The 21,074-nt window shown below is 53.5% G+C and overlaps 1 protein-coding gene across 2 annotated transcripts; it reads left to right on the top strand.

Annotated features, from left to right (window-relative positions):
• The first annotated feature begins 1,107 nt into the window (after positions 1–1,107).
• On the top strand, positions 1,108–19,688 carry Kcnh4 (potassium voltage-gated channel subfamily H member 4). Of its 2 annotated transcripts, none has more exons than XM_052757599.1 (17): positions 1,108–1,366; positions 3,198–3,431; positions 3,742–3,888; positions 3,983–4,110; positions 5,058–5,301; positions 5,712–5,869; positions 8,684–8,891; positions 10,468–10,662; positions 11,081–11,280; positions 12,959–13,208; positions 13,794–14,038; positions 14,581–14,619; positions 14,795–15,147; positions 15,419–15,525; positions 16,539–16,615; positions 18,053–18,765; positions 19,466–19,688. In XM_052757599.1, the coding sequence occupies exons 1-16, from the start codon at positions 1,291–1,293 to the stop codon at positions 18,446–18,448; spliced, it is 3,057 nt and encodes a 1,018-aa protein (XP_052613559.1). In that variant the 5' UTR covers positions 1,108–1,290; the 3' UTR covers positions 18,449–18,765; positions 19,466–19,688. The 2 variants fall into 2 exon arrangements, with proteins under 2 accessions (XP_052613559.1, XP_052613560.1); XM_052757600.1 differs by having other exon boundaries at positions 3,227–3,431.
• Positions 19,689–21,074: the final 1,386 nt, after the last annotated feature.

Below are 21,074 nucleotides of genomic sequence, written 5' to 3' on the forward strand. Positions count from 1 at the left end.
GTCTGAGAATGCTCTTAAGCAGAGATGGGGCAAGAGTTTTTCTACAACTCTAGCAAAAGATACCTGTTGTAGGTTGAAGTGTGCTGCCCCCAAATTCACCCGTTGAAGTCTTAATCTCCCAGCATTTAGGAAGTGGCCTTGCCAATGCAGTTAAGTAAGATAAGATAAGATTGGAGTATGGCAGACTTCTAATCCAGTTATGAGTAGTGCTCTCATAAAAAAGGGGAATTGGTGTATCTGCAGAGACTCAGGAAGAACTCATATGAACATGGAAACCAAGACCAAGGGCAATGCACCCACAAGCCAAGGAATGCCAGAGGCCACCAGCAACCCACTTAGAAGCTGGAGGATAGCATGGAAGACTCTTCTTCACAGCCTTCAGAGGGACCTAAGCCCTGAGTTGGGGGTCTAACCTTGAGCTCGGATTTCTAGATCCCAGAACTGTTTAAACCATGCAATCAGTGTCACTTTGCTATAGCCGTAGGATAGTAATGTAAAATTCAAAAACAGAGACATGAGGGCTGGCTAGATGGCTCAGTAGATAGTGGCCCTTACTGCCAAGACTGAAGAACTGAGTTCGATCCTGGGGACCCACGAAGTGGAAGGCGAGAACCGACCACTGAAAATTATCCTCTGACCTCCACATCCTGCACGACGGCACCGGCATGCACACACACATACGCAAAATAAATAAATGTTAACAACCCTTTTGTGAAAAGAAAGAAAGAAATATCCCAACTCCAGCAGGCGGCACTATCAACCAGACACCAGCCCCAGCGTGGGCCGCGCGGGGAAACCCGTGGGGTGGAGCTACCAGAGCAGCCAGGGAACCACGCGTAGGGGCGTGATCACCCTGAAAGAAGGGCGTGGCCACCGTCCGAGCCCCACCTCTTCACCTCCAGCCTCGATGGTGGGCGTGTCTCCGAGACTCTCCCCAAGAGACACGCGTGGGCCGCTCCCCTCTGGGAGGAGGGCCGCAGAGGAGGGGTGCGGGTGTCTCTGGCGGCCCCTCCCGGTGCGGAGCCACGTGGTGGGCGCGGGCCGAGCCCTCCGGGAAGAACCTGACCCGTGGGGAGGTGGGGAGGGCCGGGGGGTGGGGGGGTGGCTCTCGAAGTGCTGCTGAGCAGAGCTCAGAGCTACCAGGATCAGAGCAGAGAGGCAGCGGCGGCGAGAGGAGGGGAGGAGGCAGGCCGGCGCATGGGGCGCCCCGGCCCCGCCGGTAGCGCGCCCCCTCCGGCCAGGCCGCGCTGAACGCAGCCCGCGCAACGCCTCGAACCCGCACCCGGGGCCATGCCGGTCATGAAGGGGTTGCTGGCCCCTCAAAACACCTTTCTGGACACCATCGCCACCCGCTTTGACGGCACGCGTGAGTTGGGTGGGGGCTGGGTCAAGTCTCCTTGGGACAGGGTGGGTATCCTGGATATGGTGCGATTAGAGGAGAGAGAATGGGGTGCAGGGGCGTGCAGGAACTCCTAAAACCGTGGTAAAGAAACAGGGTGCGAAGCCCCTGAGAGTGGAAGATCAAGAGACTGGGGCGGCGTTGGTGGGGGTGGTGGTGGTGGTGGAGAGGACAAGGTTAGGGGGTGTGACTCAAGGCAGAAGAGGTTCTTTGTGCCATAAAACGGAGGAGGGGCCTTGGGAGCCACCCACTCCCGGGCAGAGCTGTGCTGGGGGTGTGTATGGAGGTTTCTGAGACGTACAGATGGGACAAAGTGGTCTGATGACTCCAGATGCCCCTGCCCCAGAAGAGAGGGGAGAGGAGGAGGTGGAGAGAGAGAGAGAGAGAGAGAGAGAGAGAGAGAGAGAGAGAGAGAGAGAGAGAGAGAGAGAGATCAGACTTAGGCAAGACCTAGTTTGTAGTAAGGTCACGCGCCCCCAAATTATGAGATATCTGTGTGAGGTGGATGAGGCAAAGCGGGGGCAAGTACTTGAGACTAGGGGAACTCTGCTAGCCCACCTGAGCTGGGTTCCAAGTTCAGCACCTTGGACAGCCGCACAGCTCCTTCCCGGCTTCTTCTCCCGCCATTCCCTCTCCCAACTCTGGAACCCCTAGGTCTTCCTTTGTCCCTCTCCAAAACCCTGGCGGGCATTAGGAGGGTGGGGGAGCGGTAGCCGAGGGCGGAAACCAAGCCGCCAGGGCCCTACCCCCCCCCCCTTGTTTCCATAGCGCCAATCACCGAGGCAACGGGCCCTGGGATGGAAGAAGTAGGCTGAGCCCAGGACCCAGTGCTTCCTAGGCATCCTAAGTGTCCCGATCAGCCATCCCATCCCCTGACAGTAACCTCTCCTAGGGTCCTTGGACTGTTTGTGTCTCATATCCCGTGAACCGAGCCTGTCCCTGGGTGCCCTCTAGAAGCCTCTAATCCACTAAAGCTAGAGGGAGCCAACTCAGGTTCTGGTGCTGGGGGCGGCTGCAGCTCACACCTCAATGTCTTCTCTGGTTTGACTTTGAGCACCAGGAACAGATAGATCCCCTGAACCTAGTTAAAAAATATCAAAAAGCAGGCATTTCCTGGAAGGCAAGTGCCTTCCCCTCACTTTATGCACATTTGTGAGTTTGGAAATTGTCTGCCTTTTGGTTTAACAATAAGAGTATGATGTCATCAGAATCTTTGTCCTGCTCATTATAAGAGAATGCTAGGGTAGTATCCAAGGACGTGCTTCCAAAATTGAGTGACTGGGGAGGGGGTGGGGGCGGAATCTTTTTCCTTTCTCAGAGTAGCATTTACTAAGTACCAGGAGACCTTCTCAAGTTACCTGACGCAACCCACCAGCCACCAGGGAAAGGCACGTTGTGTCCCACTTTGCAGATAAGGAAGCTGAGGCGCAGGAGTCATAGTTAATGTGCCCAGGGCCACATTCAGTCAGTGGCAGAAATGGGTTCTGGAGCCCATGCCCTTCCCTTTTTTTTTTTTCTGCTTTCTGCAGTCACAGCTGCCCAGCTTGAAGGCAGGAGTGTGAACCCCATGGCCTCGTGGGGTTCCTTCTCTAGTTCTCCTACGGACTCTAGGCCACCCTCGAGTCCTTGCCCTTTTGCTCTCTCTCTTGTCCTCATTTCAGAACATCTCAGAGCTCCCTTAGGAACCGCCTAGAACCTTCTAGCTCTCTGATCTCTGCCCACCACTTGAGGGAACTGTTCATCTGGACGTTAGCTCCCCTTTTGGCCTGGCCCTGACCCTGACTTCTCCCTCCTGTAGACAGCAACTTCCTTCTGGCCAATGCACAGGGCCCACGGGGTTTTCCCATCGTCTACTGCTCGGACGGCTTCTGTGAGCTCACCGGCTACGGCCGCACCGAGGTCATGCAGAAAACCTGTAGCTGCCGGTTCCTCTATGGCCCGGAGACCAGTGAGCCGGCCCTGCAACGGCTGCAAAAAGCCCTGGAGGGCCACCAGGAGCACCGAGCTGAAATCTGCTTTTACCGAAAGGATGGTGAGGAGCCTGACCTGGCTTGACGTCTGCCCAAATCCCAGGTCTCACCCAGAGTCTGCTGGGCGTGTGGGAGCTTTGGGGCTTATTCTTCCGTGGCCACAAGCTGGCTACAGGAATACGTTCATCCCTGATCTTTTCTGGGCCTTGGTCGTCTCTCCCTTTGTAAAGTGAAGGAACCAGATGACAAATCTCTGGGCTGTCTCCAGTTCTAAACATTTACCCAAGCCTTTGACTGCATCGAGAAACAAAGGAGGACCAAAGGCATGCCCAAGGCTGCTCACACACCTCTGCCCTCTCTCTGTGCCTACAGGCTCAGCCTTTTGGTGTCTCCTGGACATGATGCCCATCAAGAATGAGATGGGGGAGGTTGTGCTTTTCCTGTTTTCCTTCAAGGACATCACTCAGAGTGGAGGCCCAGGACTTGGCTCACCTGGAATCCATGGGGACAATAATCATGGTAACTATAAGTCTGGGTCACAATAGACTGCTCCACACACAACCTCTTAGGATGCGCCCCAACTTATCTCTGTCCATTTTTTTTTCCCTAATAGAAAACTCCCTTGGGAGGAGAGGAACCAGCTCAAAACTTCGGTCCACCAGGAGGCAGAATCGGACTGTCCTGCACCGACTGACTGGCCACTTTGGTCGCCGGGGCCAGGGAAATGTGAAAGCGAATAATGTGAGTGCCACTCACAACTGATAGTTCCAAGGTCTCCAACCCTAATTCCCTGCTGCCTTCTCCCTCTTTCCCTGCCTGCTCAGTCTCCCTCTGTCGGCTTGCTCCTCTGTTCACCCATTTTTCATAGGCTACTTTCTGCTTCATCACATCGGCCCCCAACCCCTCCTCCATCCCGTTTCCTTTTCTTCAGTGGGTGATTGACATTGCTTTGGTGATGTCACAGGGGATGGAGCTCTAGCAGTAACCCTCCCCCTGAGGATTAAGTGTAAGGGTTGTGTCTTGAGGGATGACCTTACAAACTTCTGCGATCTTAGGAAGAAAGCTCCTGTCGTGGATCTAGCCCCCCACCCTATGTGCCACCCCCAAGGATCCCGACAAAGCCAAGGGATGGAGTCTCCCACAGGCTGCTGTTAAGCCTGTTAAGGCTATTGGGAAGTCAGCTGGGCTAACTTCCTCCCTCTGGGGCATACTCACCCCTCACTAGGTCCCTAGAACTGGGAACTACAAAGAAGTTATGACCCTTCAGGCTAGGCTGTTTGCCTGGTTGTCATTATCTCTTCAAGGAGGGCAAGGGTCAATCCAGGTAAACACAGCTGATAAAGCAAGATGTCCTCCGAAGAGGCCTGAGGGTGTTTTGTGGAGATTTAACTGAGTGATAGAGTGCCTGCCTTGCAAGTACTAGTCCCCTGGGTTCAGTCTCCAGCACAAGAAAGGAAAGAAAGAAGAGAAAAGAAAGAGTTACAGAAAGGAGCCTGAGCAATAGCTTGGTACAGAGACAGAAGTGCCAGGTGCCAGCTTGAGAATTCCTCCCCCACACCTTCCATCCCCTTTCTGGCTACTGTTCCAATGCCCACCTTCTCCTTTTTCCTACCCCCTGACTCTCCCTGCCCCCGGCCTCAACTTTTCTTTCCCCCGAGTGTCCCCAACCACCACCCCTCTCCCTTTAGAACGTGTTTGAGCCAAAGCCATCAGTGCCTGAGTACAAGGTGGCCTCCGTGGGGGGCTCCCGCTGCCTCCTCCTCCACTACAGCATCCCCAAGGCTGTCTGGGATGGCCTCATCCTCCTCGCCACATTCTACGTTGCGGTCACCGTCCCCTACAATGTCTGCTTCTCCGGTGATGACGACACCCCCATCACTTCCCGACACACCCTTGTCAGTGACATCGCCGTGGAGATGCTCTTCATCCTGGGTCAGACCCTCTACCCTACTAACCTGGAGGGTGGGCTGTGGGGATCCACTCTGACAAGCTCCCCTCCTTGCTGGGCCTGCAGGACCCTTCCCTAGCTTGAAGGGTCTTACCTTCTCTTTGTAGTTCTTTCTGAATTCTAGGGGCCCAGTGAGGGGTGAGTATGCCCTCGGAGGGGGAAGAGGCTAACACTTCTCCCCCAGACCCTGTAAGTCCTATAGTGCCAGGTGCCCTGCAGCCTTCAGCCTGTGGCCTTTCCTCCCTGTGGATCAGCCGAGAGTCCCAGCTTTCTCCATTCTGCCTCCTCCTCCATCCTGGGTCTCCCGTGCTCACTCACAGCTTCCCTATTCATTAGCTACCTGACCTGAGAGTCCAGGCCATGGCCCCTAGTAACAGCCTCTTGCATTCCTCAGACATCATCTTGAACTTCCGCACCACCTATGTGTCCCAGTCGGGCCAGGTGGTCTCTGCTCCTCGCTCCATTGGCCTCCACTACCTGGCCACCTGGTTCTTCGTGGACCTTATTGCTGCTTTGCCCTTTGACCTGCTGTATGTCTTCAACATCACTGTGGTGAGTGACTCCCATCCTGCCATGCCTCCCAGCATCTGAACTCCCAACCCAGCATCTCCCATTAGAGGGGCAGGCAAGCACAAATCCAGCCTCCGTCCTTCCTATCAATTCCTGTGCAGACAGATGTCTCTCTGACTCTGCTGGGGGCACAGGCCTGAGCCAGGCACTGGGAAGGAGCCCAAAGGGTCTATGCTCTTGGAGAACTCAGCTCACAGTCTTTGAGGGGAGCTGAGACAAGGGAAAAGCTAACTATGGCTACCAAGGCGGCGTTGGTCTGATGCCAGATGAGTGGTACTTTTCACATTTTTTTTATTTCACAAACAACTGATGAGCATTTAGCTGTCTGCAAAACACTGTATGGGGGGCCTGGTCACTAAGGTAGAAAGAGACAAGGATTTGGCACTCCAAGCCCCCTCAGATTGGTGAGACAGGCAGGAAGAGTGGAAGGAGGACATCAGCCGCAGAATTGCTGAGTGGGAGTGGGCAATAGCAGCGCGGTATCGATGCATGGAGTCTGGACTGGCCTTGGAGATCTAGGCTGGAATGCCAGCATATGCAAAAACATTCTGAAATCAGGCCAGCACCCGGGGGCAGAAGCAGCAGCCCAGTTGGGCAGGGGCTGAGGTGGTCTGGGAAGGAACTGTTCCTGGAGGAGGTGGGAGCAGAGATAAGCCTCTAAGAGCGAACAGGATTTGGCTAGCAATGGATGAGAAGCCAGAGAAAGTGCATAGTTAAGTCAAGCCAGCGAGTGAGAGGCTGGGTAGGGTGCCTGGGCCTGTGTCTTCACTCGGTACTGCCTGGAAATGCCCTGAGTGGTCAGCATGGAGCCAGACAGTAGGTCTTTTCTAGTCCAAGGTGAGGCAGTCTTGGCCCGTGTCCCCAAGCCCCCTCGCCAGTGTGGGGGAGGAGAGGTGGAGAGCAGTTTTCCTATGTGCTCTCCCTGCTGCACTCCGCTATAGCAGGAAACCACCTACACGAAGCCGGATTTAACTAGCCGCCAACGGGCTGTGGGCCCCTTCTACTGGCTGTGCACATGTGTGTGTGCATGCTCCCCCCCACACACACACACGTGTGTGTGTGTGTGTGTGTGTGTGTGTGTGTGTGTGTGTGTGTGTAAGTCTGCCTTGAGGTCCTGACCATTCAGAAAAGGGCTTCCTGCCGTTCCTCAGTCCTGTGGCCACGCCTCTATGCCCACCAGGTAGTGTCAGCCTACCAGACAGCTGTCCTTACAGAAGAGAGCCACCAGGCCCTCCTCTTGGACTGTCCCCTCTCCTCTGGTACCTTTGGGAGTACTTTACAGATCAGTAAAATTTTACACACACCATGGGGAACCCTTCGGGGGAGGTTCTTAAAGCTTTTTTCAATGTTGATATGGAAACTCACACAGAACTAGGTCTCCAGAATCCTAGTCTAGTATTCTTCCCCATATACAAGCTGCTTCCCAGATAGCCAGGGTCTGCAGGTGTCCGGCTTATGGGGGATGAGGAGTAACATGGGAAGCCTGGGAGAGGTAGAATGGAACCATGAGAGAAGGGTCCTTAACGGTGTGGGACACGGGAACAAGAGACTTTGGGGAGCCCTGAAATGTTCAAGTTTGGGAGCCAGACATTCTGGGGCTGGAAGTAGTTGTGTTAAGTCAAAAGTTAAGATTTTAGTTAAGACTTTAAAAGGGGTTCCTGTTGGGGAACCAGGGCCACCTCCTTTCTAGCCCCGTCACTTAGCATTAGAGATACACGAGGTGGTTCTGGAGCAGTGCGATGTCGGGGCTTTGGGGTATGCTCCTCCCTGGAGCTCCCTGAAGTGTGGTGAGGGCTTTGGACCCCGTCTCTCGAGCTTACAGCTCCAGATGCCAAGCTGCTCCTATACACAAATAAACCCCCATCCCACTCCTTGCCTGCCGTATTGTAAGGTCTAGTTGAAGTGTTAATAACTATAACAAAAACAGCGGATCCAGGGATATGGCTTCATGGCTTCAAAACAAAACGAAACAAAGTCAGATCAGGAAACTTGTCTAGAATGCATGAGGCCCTAGGTTTGATCCCTGCATGCCTTTCCCCACGGCAGGGGAGTTAACGGGAGTTTCCAGGGTCCTTGCTAGACACCAAGGCTCCATCAACCTCTAGCTCAAAGCAGGTGTCCTCAGTCCATGCTTTCCTCCTCACCGGTAGCCGACCTACAAAGGCGGATGCCCTTAACCTTTGGTAGTCCTCAGGCTCCTCACTTGTTCCCCTTCCGGTCATCACACTTCCCTACGTCACCTGCCGACCGTGCTTGATTGTTCCTAGGACACTGGAGCTTTGAACGGGGGTCTTCAGTAGATCATTCAGTAGATCATTCAGTCTACCTCCTCCCCCTCAGCTCTGACCAGGGCTTGCTCCTGAATCATCCCATAGTTCCGTGAGGCAGCTTAGTCCCAAATGGACTTGACTTCAGTTACAGCTCCATTATTTCCTTGGTCTGTGACCTTGGAGCAGGTCCCTAGCTTCTGTGAATCCTAGTTCATTCATCAGCAAATGGGGACCTGGGATGATAACTGGACCAAAGGCTCGAAGATTGTTGTGTTTGTTTTCATGAGGATTACAAACGCCTGTCATCGTGGTGGCACAATGCAAAAGAAGCCCCCGGTGGCTAAGTTAATTATTCTCTCCTGATGCATTTTATAGTCACTTTCTCAGGACAGCAGCGACAGTTTTTTGCAGCTTCCCCTGGCTCCAGGCTGTCTGATGGCAAGGGCCTGGAGGGGGTTAGGGGGTGCTATGGAAAGGTTCTGGGGAGCTGTACCTACTGACAACCTCCCCCGCTGCCCACCCGCAGACCTCGCTGGTACACCTGCTGAAGACGGTGCGGCTCCTGCGGTTGCTGCGGCTGCTGCAGAAGCTGGAGCGGTACTCTCAGTGCAGCGCAGTGGTGCTCACGCTGCTCATGTCCGTCTTTGCTCTCCTTGCTCATTGGATGGCCTGCGTCTGGTATGTCATCGGGCGCCGGGAGATGGAGGCCAATGACCCGCTGCTCTGGGACATTGGTGAGCCACCAGTCCTAGACTTTCACTTGCTACCTCTCCACCTGTCCTATCCCCCGAACTGATGCCACCAGGACTTAACATCTCCCCATCCCGCAGTCCTCTAACCATCCAATAAAATGACCCGTACTCCTTCTGGATCAAGTGTGGGGACACTGGTTTGGAGAGAAGGACTCTGCTTGGGGGAAACTTCCAGCCTAGCTGGGAAGGAGACCAGGGTCAGTCAGTGACAGCGGAAACACATGGATGGAGAGTATTTTGGACAGAGGAAATCAGTGTGTGGAAAGGGCTCCGAAAGGCTTCTCATCCTCTCAGCTCTCTGCCATCATCAATTCCCCCTTAGTCACAATTAATGGAGCCACTGGCCCGGAGGCAGCTCCAGGCCCTCAATGTCTCCTTGGAAAGTAGGTCAGATCGTAGGCACTGTTCTTGATACCTCCTTCTTCAGCCCACACCTGATCTGCCCACTTGGATCCGGCATCTTCTCTCCATCTCGATACCTTGTCCAGTCTCCCCCACCTTCCTCCCTCAGTGACTCCTACAGCGGGCCCCAACGCTTTTCCTGTATTCCTCTTATCCCCACCCTCAACCGCTTCCCTTGCTGCAGCCAAACTGGTCTCCCATGATTCAACACTGGAGGCCTGGGGAGATGGCTGGAGAGATTGGAGGGCTAAGAGCACTTGCTGACCTTGCAGAGGACCTGGGGTCAGTTCCGAACACCCATGTGATAGGTAGCTCATAGAGGCCCCGATGACCTTTTCTGACCTGTGCAAGCACCAGGCACACATGGTGCAAATACACAACATGTTGGCAAACATTCATAAACATTAATAATAATTTTTGAAAAGAATAGGCACTGACCTTCTCCCAGCTTCTACCTGGGCTCTTACACTAGGTCCCCACTGCCCGCAAACTGAAGTCTATGCTTGGTGGTCATGTGTTCCAGGCAGCTCTGCATGGTCTGTGTCCCACCACTTTACTTCTCCCTGTATAGCCCGTAGACACTGACTGCCCTCCTGGACCTGACCTGCTGCTCTCACACTCTGGGCGCTGTACATGTTTTCCTTCCTGGGAGGCCCCGCTCCTTCCCCGTGGTGAATTTTCTCTACTCTCAGCTTCCACCAAAATCTCATGTCCTAAGAGAACCACGTCCCTAGGATCCATCTTGGCTCCCTTAACCTGTTATGGTTTCTAACACTTTAGTAGCTTGCCTCCCACCCGAAACAGTTAGTTTCCACTCCTTGACACCGTTTACAGGTGATGGCAGAGACAGCCCTGGGGTCGAATCTCAGCACCCTCCCTCCAGCACACACAGGAAACACACAGTAACATACGAGGGGGTTGAAGGAGTCCCTGCAGTCAATAGTCCAAGGAGTGGGCAGCCTTGGAGTGCAGCTATAGCCAGTGCATGGCCTCCAGGCCCCGTCACAGCAGCTCTGCACACTTCCTGTCTCAGCAGCTGCCAACGGCCCCTCTTCTCTGTAAGTGTGTATCGAGGGTCAAACAGGCAGATCAGGGCAATGCTCTCTTCAGCACTTGTATAGCCAGCCGTAATTCCCTCCTTCCTTCCCTATCACAGGTTGGTTGCACGAGCTGGGCAAGCGGTTGGAGGAGCCCTATGTCAATGGCTCGGCAGGCGGACCATCGCGGCGCAGCGCCTACATCGCAGCGCTGTACTTCACCCTGAGCAGCCTCACCAGTGTGGGCTTCGGCAACGTCTGTGCCAACACTGATGCCGAGAAGATCTTCTCCATCTGCACGATGCTCATAGGCGGTGAGGCCAGACCCACGACGCCCAGGGAGCCCTGTAAATCCAGGCTTGTGCGCAGGGAAACTGAGGCCCAGAGAAAGCAAGGCCCCACCCAAATCCACACAGTCACGCGTTCATTCACAATACCTTTCTTCATTGCTCGTGACTGTGCCCATAAACAGGTGTGACCTCGTTCGAGAGGTGAGACACCTAAGGTCATGACCTAAGGAGGTGATGAGAGAGGAGTATGAGTTGCCCCATCTACGGATTGCCACCTCCTTCCCCTGCCTCTGGTTGCTAGATGTGCTCACAGGAACCTGCTAGCTCTCCTGTGCGCCCCCAGAACCTCTGAGACCCATCCAAGGCTGGGTGATTTGGGGAGCACAAGGAGCAGAAGGAGAGGTGATCGCCTCTGACACGCCGTGGGTTGCCACCTCTGCAGCTCTGATGCACGCAGTGGTGTTTGGGAACGTCACAGCCATCATCCAGCGCATGTACTCCCGACGCTCGCTCTACCACAGCCGCATGAAGGACCTCAAGGATTTCATCCGAGTGCACCGTCTGCCCCGCCCACTCAAGCAGCGCATGCTGGAGTACTTCCAGACTACCTGGGCTGTCAACAGCGGCATCGATGCCAACGAGGTAGTGCTGTGGGGAAGTGCCTGGAGGCAACCAGGGTGTAGGGAGGTCCAGGGCCCTTAGCAAGGATGTGGACCCAGCCCTTCCTTTGGTGCTTAAGCATAGAGGTTGAAAGGAAGTAGAATGCTTGAGTTTGGACTTGGGTGGACACCTTGCCTTCTCTTGGCCTCAGTTTCTCCATCGTGGTAGGCATCACCGTTTCCTCCCAGCCCTGTGTTGGGCCAAGCCACCATTTTCCATTCGTTCTCTATGTCCTGAACACAGTGGAGAATGGGGGCCGCTAGAGGTGATTACACACCACAGCTTCTGCCCTCAAGGAGACCCCAAGAAAGGTGAGAGGGAGACAGGTACAGAGAAGCACATAGGGAATGGAGCCATACAGGAGTAACATCCCTGCAGCAGGGCTCTCATTGTGTCTGAGCCCAGAGGAGACAAGAAAGATGGCAGAGAAAGTGGTGCATCAGGTCAAGAGAATCAGTCTGCCTCGGGAAGGCCATTCCAGGCGAAAAAAAAGGAGCAATAGGAACCTAGGTTCAAGAGTGCTGGTAAAACTGAGTGAATGGGTTCAGGGATCTGAAAGTAGCTGAGTGAGCCTCAGAGAAGGGGAGGTTGTACTGGGAGGTGCCAGCGCCAGAGTTGGGGCTGGGGCAGCCGCAACCCCAGAGAGTGGATAGCCTTGAGTTTGCAGTTGTATTCTGTCAGGTCTCTAGGATGGGGTGTGGCAGAGGGTGGAGGAGAAAGGAGATGGGAGATTTTTGACTGGAAAGGATCTGCAGGAGCAGGCAATTTCCAGTTGGTTGCAAGAGAGCAGCTCACAGGGATGGCCACGTTTGGCTTGGGGTCAAGGGATGAAATGAAGGCACCCCAGGAGGAATTCCGGGTTTATGGATGAAGGTGAGAGTCCAGGACTGGGCCGTCATCCACATGCAGTATCTGTGGGAGACTCAGGTGGAGGTTGTCCGTCAGGGAGTTGTAAATCCACGTGTGAACCCAACGTTGGGCTTCCAGGCATGGGTGGTGAAGACCGGCTGGTTGCCATGATGTGGGAGAACGTGGAAGTAAGAAGTGAGTTGAGGGGCATGGACTGTGTGCCAGGAGCCTGGGGAAGAAACGAGAAAAGAGCAGAGGTAGAAAAACTGGCAGGGAGTCCCTTCCAGGGGCCCAGGTGAGACCATAAGGGAGAGGTCAGCAAGACAGAATTGCGGGGGGCTCCACGATACTACGAGGGAAATGTGAAGAGAACTGGTCAAATGTAAGCCCTAGCATGAGCCCGAGTTTTACAGTTAGGGATACTGAGGCCCAGAGATGGGAAACAGAGTCCAAAGTCCCCAGGAACATAGGAACAAAGATGATTGCGACCTTCCCACTCCCAGTTAAGAAGCCCCACCAGGGACGACTCTTGACTGGGTAGACTTGAGGAATCAGAGTCTAGGAGTGCTCAGTGTGTGTAGCCGTGTGAAGCAACCAGAGGAAAGACTTGGTCTCTGCCCAGAAGTTAGACTGGGTGAACAAGATGGCACAGAAAATTGAGAGTAGACAAAGAAGACTTCCTTAAGGTCTAGAGGGTAATTTCAGAGAGAGGGCAAGTTGGCACTCTTGCCTTGGGAGAAGCACAACTCATTCGTAGACTCGAGGAGTGATTGCAGGGGGATGGCCAGAGTGACTTCTGCCTCTTATGCAGTTACTGCGTGACTTCCCAGACGAGCTGCGAGCTGACATTGCTATGCACCTGAATCGGGAGATCCTGCAGCTGCCCTTGTTTGGAGCAGCTAGCAGGGGCTGCCTTCGGGCCCTCTCCCTGCACATCAAGGCCTCGTTTTGTGCTCCTGGGGAGTACCTGTTACGCCGTGGGGATGCCCTCCAGGCTCACTACTATGTCTGCTCTGGCTCGCTTGAGGTGCTCCGAGACAACATGGTGCTGGCCATCCTTGGTGAGAACCCCACCACCACACACTGCCCATCCTAAGACCTTCCCCAGAGGACTTGGGAATAGCCTGGGGTCCAGGGAATGGGAGACCCCTAGTGAGTACCTAGAAAGCCTACTGAGGAGTATTATTCCTTGATCCCTTCACCCTATTACAGGTCCCCCTTGGTCATTTCCCCTACTCCCCTCTCTTGGGCCACCCCTTAACCCACTGGCCCTCCATCGATGAGTGTCATTCAGTCCACTCAATCTATCCCTTTGCATCATCTTCCAGTTCCATTGTCCATTCCCCAATGACTCTAAAACCCACTGACCTTTAACCTTTAACTGACCCTGCTGGCCAGTCTTTATCGATCCTCCAATTCTACTGGCCATTTTCCCCAGCACTGTTGACATCTCCCGCTAGCTGTCGGCCAGCTGCACCAGCCATTCCCCACTGGCCTTTTCTAAGTTCTCTCTTCCAGTGTACTTTATTAACTCCCCTTCAGCCGTCCTTAAGTACACTGCCCACCTCTCAGATATGTGGACCACCTCCCACTGATATCGAGTGTCCCCTGCATCCTAGTTGACTGTCCCCTTCCTTTACCCATAGGGAAGGGGGACTTGATTGGGGCAGACATCCCTGAGTTGGGGCAGGAGCCTTGGCCAGGGACAGGACCCAGCTGCGTGCTGAAGACCAGCGCTGATGTGAAAGCATTGACTTACTGTGGCCTGCAGCAGCTGAGCAGCCGAGGGCTGGCGGAGGTCCTGCGGCTGTATCCGGAATATGGGGCTGCCTTCCGGGCTGGCCTACCCCGGGACCTAACCTTCAACCTGCGCCAAGGCTCTGAAAACAATGTATGTAGACACTTGTATGGCTGCTATCCCCACCACGGTACCTTCCTTCAAAACAGACCTCCTCCAGCCCCAGAGAGCCTCTTGCATGTCTCACCTCCCTCAAAACGTCACCTCTAACTTCAACCGCCTTCTTCTATGACTTCATATACACTTAACATCTTCCAACCCCACTCCCCAAGGGCCTCGCCCAGCCCCTTGACAATCTCTTACAACCTTCTATTACCGAGTACCTCTCAGCCTCATTCTAGCTTTATGAAGTCCCTGTCTGGACTGGTGGCACCCCCCCCCCCCACACACACACACCGAGGTTCCTCTCCTCCACTGTTGTTTCAACGTTTCCCACTTGTTTTCGGTTGATATGTCTATACCTGAGACCTCTGTCTTTCTCAGCTGTGGGGGTTCACTTTGTCACTCTGAATCCCTTTGAGTTAGAGTTGGTGGTGTCTGGCTCAATTCTGTGTTCTTAGTCCCTTAACACTGTTAGGGGTTGTCCCAGGGAGTGAAGAGGCAGGAGTCAGCTGAACCCTACTCTGTCCCCGCAGGGCCTCAGCCGCTTCTCACGCTCTCCTCGACTCTCCCAGGTAATACTCCTGGGTGGGGTGATTGTTCTGTGGAGAGATTGGGAGGGGGGCAGCTTCCCTTGGCTCCTCTGAGAAGAAATAGAGGGTGGGGAGCAGCGCACGGTGCTGAGGATGGCACCCCCATGAAGTGTCCTGTTGGCCAGAGTCTGGTAACAACGCTCGCTCCTTCCCACAGCCACGCTCCGACACTCTTGGCTCCTCCTCAGACAAGACTCTGCCATCCATCACAGAAACCGAGGGTGGCATGGAGCCTGGGGCTGGCCCCAAGCCCCGTCGGCCCCTCCTGCTGCCCAACCTCAGTCCAGCACGACCTCGGGGGTCCCTGGTCAGCCTTTTGGGCGAGGAACTGCCCCCATTCTCAGCCCTGGTCTCTTCTCCTTCCCTCTCCCCATCTCCTTCCCCTGCCCTGGCTGGCCGGGGCCAAAGTCCCTCCCTGCACAGCCCCCCCAGGGGCTCTGCTGCCTGGAAGCCCCCCCAGCTCCTCATTCCCCCACTGGGAACATTTGGACCTCCGGACCTCAGTCCCCGGTGAGATGCCAGCCTTCCTTGCCTTTCTCATATCCCTGCTGGCTTCCAGAACCTTCTTTGGGCTCCATTCCCAGCGTTCCAACCAGTGCTCCTTACTGTCTCTGCCCCATTTGCCAGTCCTGCCTTTCCAACCACAGCTTGCAATCCCATTCCGCTTCGACCATTGTTCTTCCCCCGTTTCCTGGCTCTGCTACCCTCCTTCACCTTTTGCCTGCTCTGTTCGGGCCCTGCATCCTCCCCCTGGTGCTGATGAGCACTACTCTACCCCCAGGATTGTGGATGGCATTGAGGACTCCAGTCACACAGCTGAGGCCGCTACATTCAGGTTCAGCAAGAGGCCAGAGCCCACCAGAACTCGCTCACAGGCTCCCCCTTCAGGTAAGGAACCACAGTGACTTCAACTCACAGTTACTCACATCTGTCCATCTATCCATCCATCCACCCACCCATCTATCTGTCCCCATCAGTCCATCTATCCATTTACATACCCATCCATCCATCCATCCATCCATCCACCCACTCACCTATCCAACGATCCGCCATCAATCCATCCATCCATCCATCCATCCATCCATCCATCCACTCACCTATCCAACGATCCGCCATCCATCCATCCATCCATCCATCCATCCATCCATCCATCCACTCACCTATCCAACGATCCACTCATCCATCCATCCATCTATCTATCCATCCACTCATGTCACATATGTCACATGCCATCCTAGGAATAGTCAAATCAGATCCTGCTAACATTTTAGCATGGAGGGGAGCAACACCTGTGTACACAGATAACAATTCTAGAACTATAGTTATGTGCTAAGTTCTACAACTGAGAAAAGAACAAAACTTGGTGGTAGGAATGGAGGGGATGCTTTGGTTACTCCTTAAATGGACTGTAAGGAGCCAGTGACATGGTCCAATGGTAAAGATAAAGCTTGACAAACTGAGTTTGATCCCTAGTGCCTATATGGTGGAAGGACGGACCCAACTTCTGAAAGCTGTCCTCTGATTTCCACACGAGCACTGTGGGGCACACATAGACACAACTATAAATAAATAAACGTAATTAAAAAGAAAAGAAGAGCATGACCCTTTGGTATAATGGAGCAGATGTTCGAGGTGTGAAGGAATGCACAGACGAGACACTACAGAGTTTGGATGCCAAGAATCCCTGTGCCTAGAGCGGGGTGGGGTGGGGGGTGGGCATGGAGGAAGGCCCGAGGCTAGGCTTCAAAATCAGCTTCTGGGGTTGGTTTCCCCATCTCTCTGATACCAGAGCATTCTATTCCTTGCTCCCTGCTTGTCAGGCAACAGAGAGGAGTGGGGACTTGGGTATCCGTGCTCCATGAACAACTCATCTGCATCTCTTTAACCCATGCTGCCTGCAGGCCCCAGGCCCAGCCGGGAACCGGCCACAGAGGCAGCAGAAGAGGTGAAGGAAAAGGTCTGCAGGTTGAACCAGGAGGTGGGTTTAGTTTGGCTTTTCCCTGCCCACCCCAGCGGATATTGTCTGGGGATCTGAGAGGAGCATGTCATGTTTGGAGCTAGCCAGAGTCCTGTGTTCTGTCACACTAGCTAAATGACCCTGAGCTGGGCTTACTTCCTCACCTAAAAGTTAGAAAAGTAATACATCGCTGAGTGGTGGTGATGGTGGTGGTGGTGGTGGTGGTGGTGGCACACACCTTTAATTCCAGCACTCAGGAGGCAGAGGCCAGCCTGGTCTACAGAGTGAGTTCTAGGATAGCCAAGACTACACAGAGAAATCCTGTCTTAAAAACAAACGAACAAATAAGTAAATAAATAGAAAAATCACATGTCCTTCCCAGAAGTGTGAGAAGAGTGCACACGTATCTGGTCCAGTCCCTGCTGCATTTCCGGTACTCATACCTCTTCCTCCCACAACTGAGTCTCCGTTTACAGGCTGGGAACCATCCACCCAAGTCTGATGCTCAAGGCTCAAGCCCTTTCCCTTTTTACCTTTACCCAGTCCTTGTGTGTGTGTGGGGGGATGTGTATGGGGGTCTGTGTGGTGTGTGTTTTGGGGGAGGATCAGTGGATAGGGAAGTTGAGAGGCTTTTAGGCTTAGAGGACCAATGCCCATATGGCTGAATCTTGGCCAGGAAGAGCTAGAATCTAAATGCCTAGGCTAGGCACGGCCTCTACCTCTTTCCCAAGGGATCTCAGTATTGTCGCCACATAGCTACCAAGCCCAGCCCCTGGGAGCCACCTTCCCTCCGTTCTGATAAACAGCAGGCAACCCAGAGAGGTGGCACCTGGGCTAGGGCAGGGCCTAGAGCTGTCTACAGTTCAAGGTTAAGGACAAGTCCTGCTTCTGCTCACTGTCTCAGGCCGCCCTCCTGTCTAGGTCAGTGATTCCCATATCTGAGTTTGAATCAGAACTACCCTGGGCCTTAACTGGTTTGGAATGTCTCGACTGGGGCCAGTCTAGCTGATTGATGAGCTCCAAATTCAAAGAGAAACTCTGTCTCAAAACCCAAACCAAAACAGAGAGAGTGATGAGAGAATGCTATCCAATGATGACCTCTGGCCTAGAGGGACACCTGCACTCAAGTGCACACGCACATACACACAAACACACATTCACTGCATACACACACACACACACACACACACACACACACACACACACACACACACAAGAAAATGAAATAAATACATGAAGGGAGAGGGAGCTGGGGCAGCAGTGACTCCTGCTGCAGATACATTTTGGAAATCAGTTGGGGTACTTTACTTGTTGGTTGTTACAGGCCCTGGTCTTTCTTCTCCCCGGGTGGCTGTGGGCAGACAGTGGTTAAAGAATTTTGTGAACTATAGTGTGGGGTGGGGAGTGAGCCTGGTTATTATCCTGGCATCCTGAGATACTTTGCTATGTTTTCAACAGATCTCCCGCCTCAATCAGGAAGTGTCTCAGCTGAGCCGGGAGCTGCGGCAAGTGATGGGCCTCCTCCAGGCCAGGCTGGGTCCCCCAAGCCGCTCATCTGACTCAGCTTGGCCCCAAGGCCTTCCTTGCCATCACCAGAGGCCACCGTGCATCTCTCCTCATGTGTCTGGACCCCCACCGGGTCTCCAGGATACCACACTTGCTGTGGTTCACTGTCCAGCCAGTGTGGGGACAGTGGAGATAGGGGCTACCCCCTCAGAGCGGAGACCTTCCATGATGGCACCCCATCCCTCAGAACCTGATTCTCTCGGACCCTCTCCAGTGCCAGAGGCTTCTCCCCTGACCCCAAGCCTCATGAGGCACAGCTTCCAGTCCGGGTCAGACACATTCCACTGACCCTGGCCTCAGGCCCAGGCCTGTCTGGGGTGGGTATTACCAACCTGCCATCCAGGGAGGAGCTGGGCTCCTTGGCCTCTTGCCTTGGGATCAGCAGCCACCAGCCGGCCTGGTTGGCTCTGGATTCTCTGGACTTTTTAACAAAGAGTGGCCACATCTAACCCTGTTTCATTTTCTAAACCATCCCCCATCCTCCTCTTCTGTGAGGGGAGCCACCACCTGAGGCCATGGAATCCAGCAGGCATGAAATGGACCGTGGTGCCCTGCTGGGCTGGGCAGATGAGATGTCCTACTGTCTTCCCAAGACTTGGAGGCAGGTATAGACTGGGAACAGAAGAATGGTCAAGAGCAAGGATCTAGCCTAGTAAATGAAGGCTGTGGCTAGACCAGGCAGGGTCTATATCAAGAGGAATAGATGGTATTACAGTGTTATGGAGCTCTTCTGTCCCAGATTCTGGATCCCTTGCCAAAGACCCTGAGAAGGATGTCTCCTTGAAAGGAGTGGGTTTTGAGATTCCAGCTGTTATTTGAGAAACCCAGGACATCTTAGGCTTCCCGTTAACAGTCACTTCACCCCACAGCACACACAGAAAGCAAACTGATGACACCACGTGTGTCTGACTCTCGGAACATTTGTTTCTCCAATTCGTTTTTGGTTTGTTTGTTTTGTTTTGAACTAGTTATCAACATCAAACTCCATATAAGAGTCACAAAATATTCAGTATTCTAACTTCTCAAGAAAAACAAAGCTGTCTGGCTACCAAGAGCCAACATTCCTCTGGCAAAATCAGTAATCACCTGGTCACGGGTGGCTGAGAAATAGTCCTCATTTCTTCATAGCCTGTTGGTCCATCATTTCCTGATGCCCACTCAGCTTCCCTTATCTATTAGGTCCCTGCGTTATTTCAATTTGTAATCCCTGCCTTAGAGTGGGCTCCAAGGGGGTCTTAATAATGTCTGTTTCTTCTCTCGGCCGGCCTCGAGCCTGTCAACATCTCTGTTTCTGTCTCTCCGCAGGCTGTCATGCAAGGTGGTCTGCTGCCAGCAGCTCAAGGCATTCCTAGCACTCCCCTTTTGCTGTCCCCCCCCCCCCCAAACCCCAGCCAAATCTGCCCCCTCTCCCTTCCAACACGGTCTCCACTGAGGGTCTGGGCAAAACCTACCCCGGCTTCCAGCTTCCCTTCCCCACTCAACACCCCAGGCTCACTTTTGGATAGGAAATAAATTTTTTATTTTTGTAGACCTTGACTCTGGCTATTTCTGGGGGTTGGTCTGAGAGCCCCAGGGCTTTGAAAGAGCCAACACAAGCAGACACACCCCACCATACTCCAGGGCCCTGTTGCTGTCTCTAGGAAGGGCAGAGGCGCCAGCCAATCCACTTGGCGCCGTATTCACGACACCAGGGACTCCTGGGATAAGGGAGAAACCTTAATGAGTCACTAAGGGCCTGTTACACTCCTTCCTCCCCACCACCCAGTGACAACCACAAATACACAGTATGTGGGAGAGACCAGCCTAATCTCTAGACTTAGAAAGATAGCCCCAGGAGTTGCCCTGCCCTCCGGAATAGGAATTCTTCCCAGGTATTTGGTGTTGAGTTAGGTATAGTGTGTTATAGTGGGCAGGCAGCTGGAGGGAAGAGCTTGTCACCAGTCCAGAACCTGCTAAGAATGTCTTCTCTCAGCTTATAGCATTTCTCTAAAGAGCTGTGCATGTCCTATGGTATATACGTTGTAAGAAATTGGCACCTTGATGACAAGATGAAATTAGATGTGGGCACAGCATTGCAGCAGGTTGTTCCAGACAGGTCCATTCTTCAACTCAAGTTTTCAGGGTATGACTCATAGCATAGGCACAAAGGCCACATGGTCTCTGGGGCAGGCTTTGATTTCATATAGGTTTTGAATAATGTCCCTGGGAGAGAGATGCAGAAAGAGGAAACACTGGCCTTTGGTTGGGGTGGAGCAGAAGCAGAAGTGGTCCTAATTCATATAGAAGGAATTAGAAGAAACAGAAACAGAACTGACCCATATTAGGAGGGGGAGTGGTTTTTGTCTACAGTGATGGGTGGAGAGAACCCAGGCAGAGGTTGTTGTTGGAGGAGAGTCAGTTCTGGTTGGGGGTGGAGGTGGCTCTGGTGTGTTGGGAGCTGAGCCTAATAAAGAAAGCTTTGTCTGTTGTGGTGTCGCACACACCTTTAATCCCAGCACTCCAGAAGTAGAGGTAGGAGGATCTCTGTGAGTTAAAGACAGCCCAGTCTACATAACAAGTTCCAGGCCAATCAGGGCTACATAGTTAGTGAAAGCCTATGTGAAAGGAAGGGTGGGCGGGCAGGTGATCAAGCCCATGGCGGGCAGCAGTTCTCCTTTGCATCCCACCTAGGATCCTCCAGAGAGGCACTCTGGCGCACGCCTTTAATCCCAGCACTCGGGAGGCAGAGCCAGGCGGATCTCTGTGAGTTCGAGGCCAGCCTGGTCTCCAAAGCGAGTACCAGGAAAGGCGCAAAGCTACACAGAGAAACCCTGTCTCGAAAAACCAAAAAAAAAAAAAAAAAAAAAAAAAAAAAAAAAAAAAATACATTTCTTCACTTCTTCACTTATTGGAGGGGAGGGGAGGGGGGTTCTTA

This window comes from Peromyscus californicus, unplaced genomic scaffold (assembly GCF_007827085.1).
Source record: "Peromyscus californicus insignis strain IS unplaced genomic scaffold, ASM782708v3 Scaffold_3__1_contigs__length_106647218, whole genome shotgun sequence".
NCBI lineage: Eukaryota > Metazoa > Chordata > Mammalia > Rodentia > Cricetidae > Peromyscus > Peromyscus californicus.

Coding starts and splice junctions, on each gene's coding strand:
- Kcnh4 (XM_052757599.1), top strand. CDS start 1,291: ATGCCGGTCATGAAGGGGTTGCTGGCCCCTCAAAACACCTTTCTGGAC. Junction 5,870..8,683: donor ATGTCTTCAACATCACTGTG/GTGAGTGACTCC, acceptor GCCCACCCGCAG/ACCTCGCTGGTACACCTGCT. Junction 14,620..14,794: donor GCTCTCCTCGACTCTCCCAG/GTAATACTCCTG, acceptor TCCTTCCCACAG/CCACGCTCCGACACTCTTGG.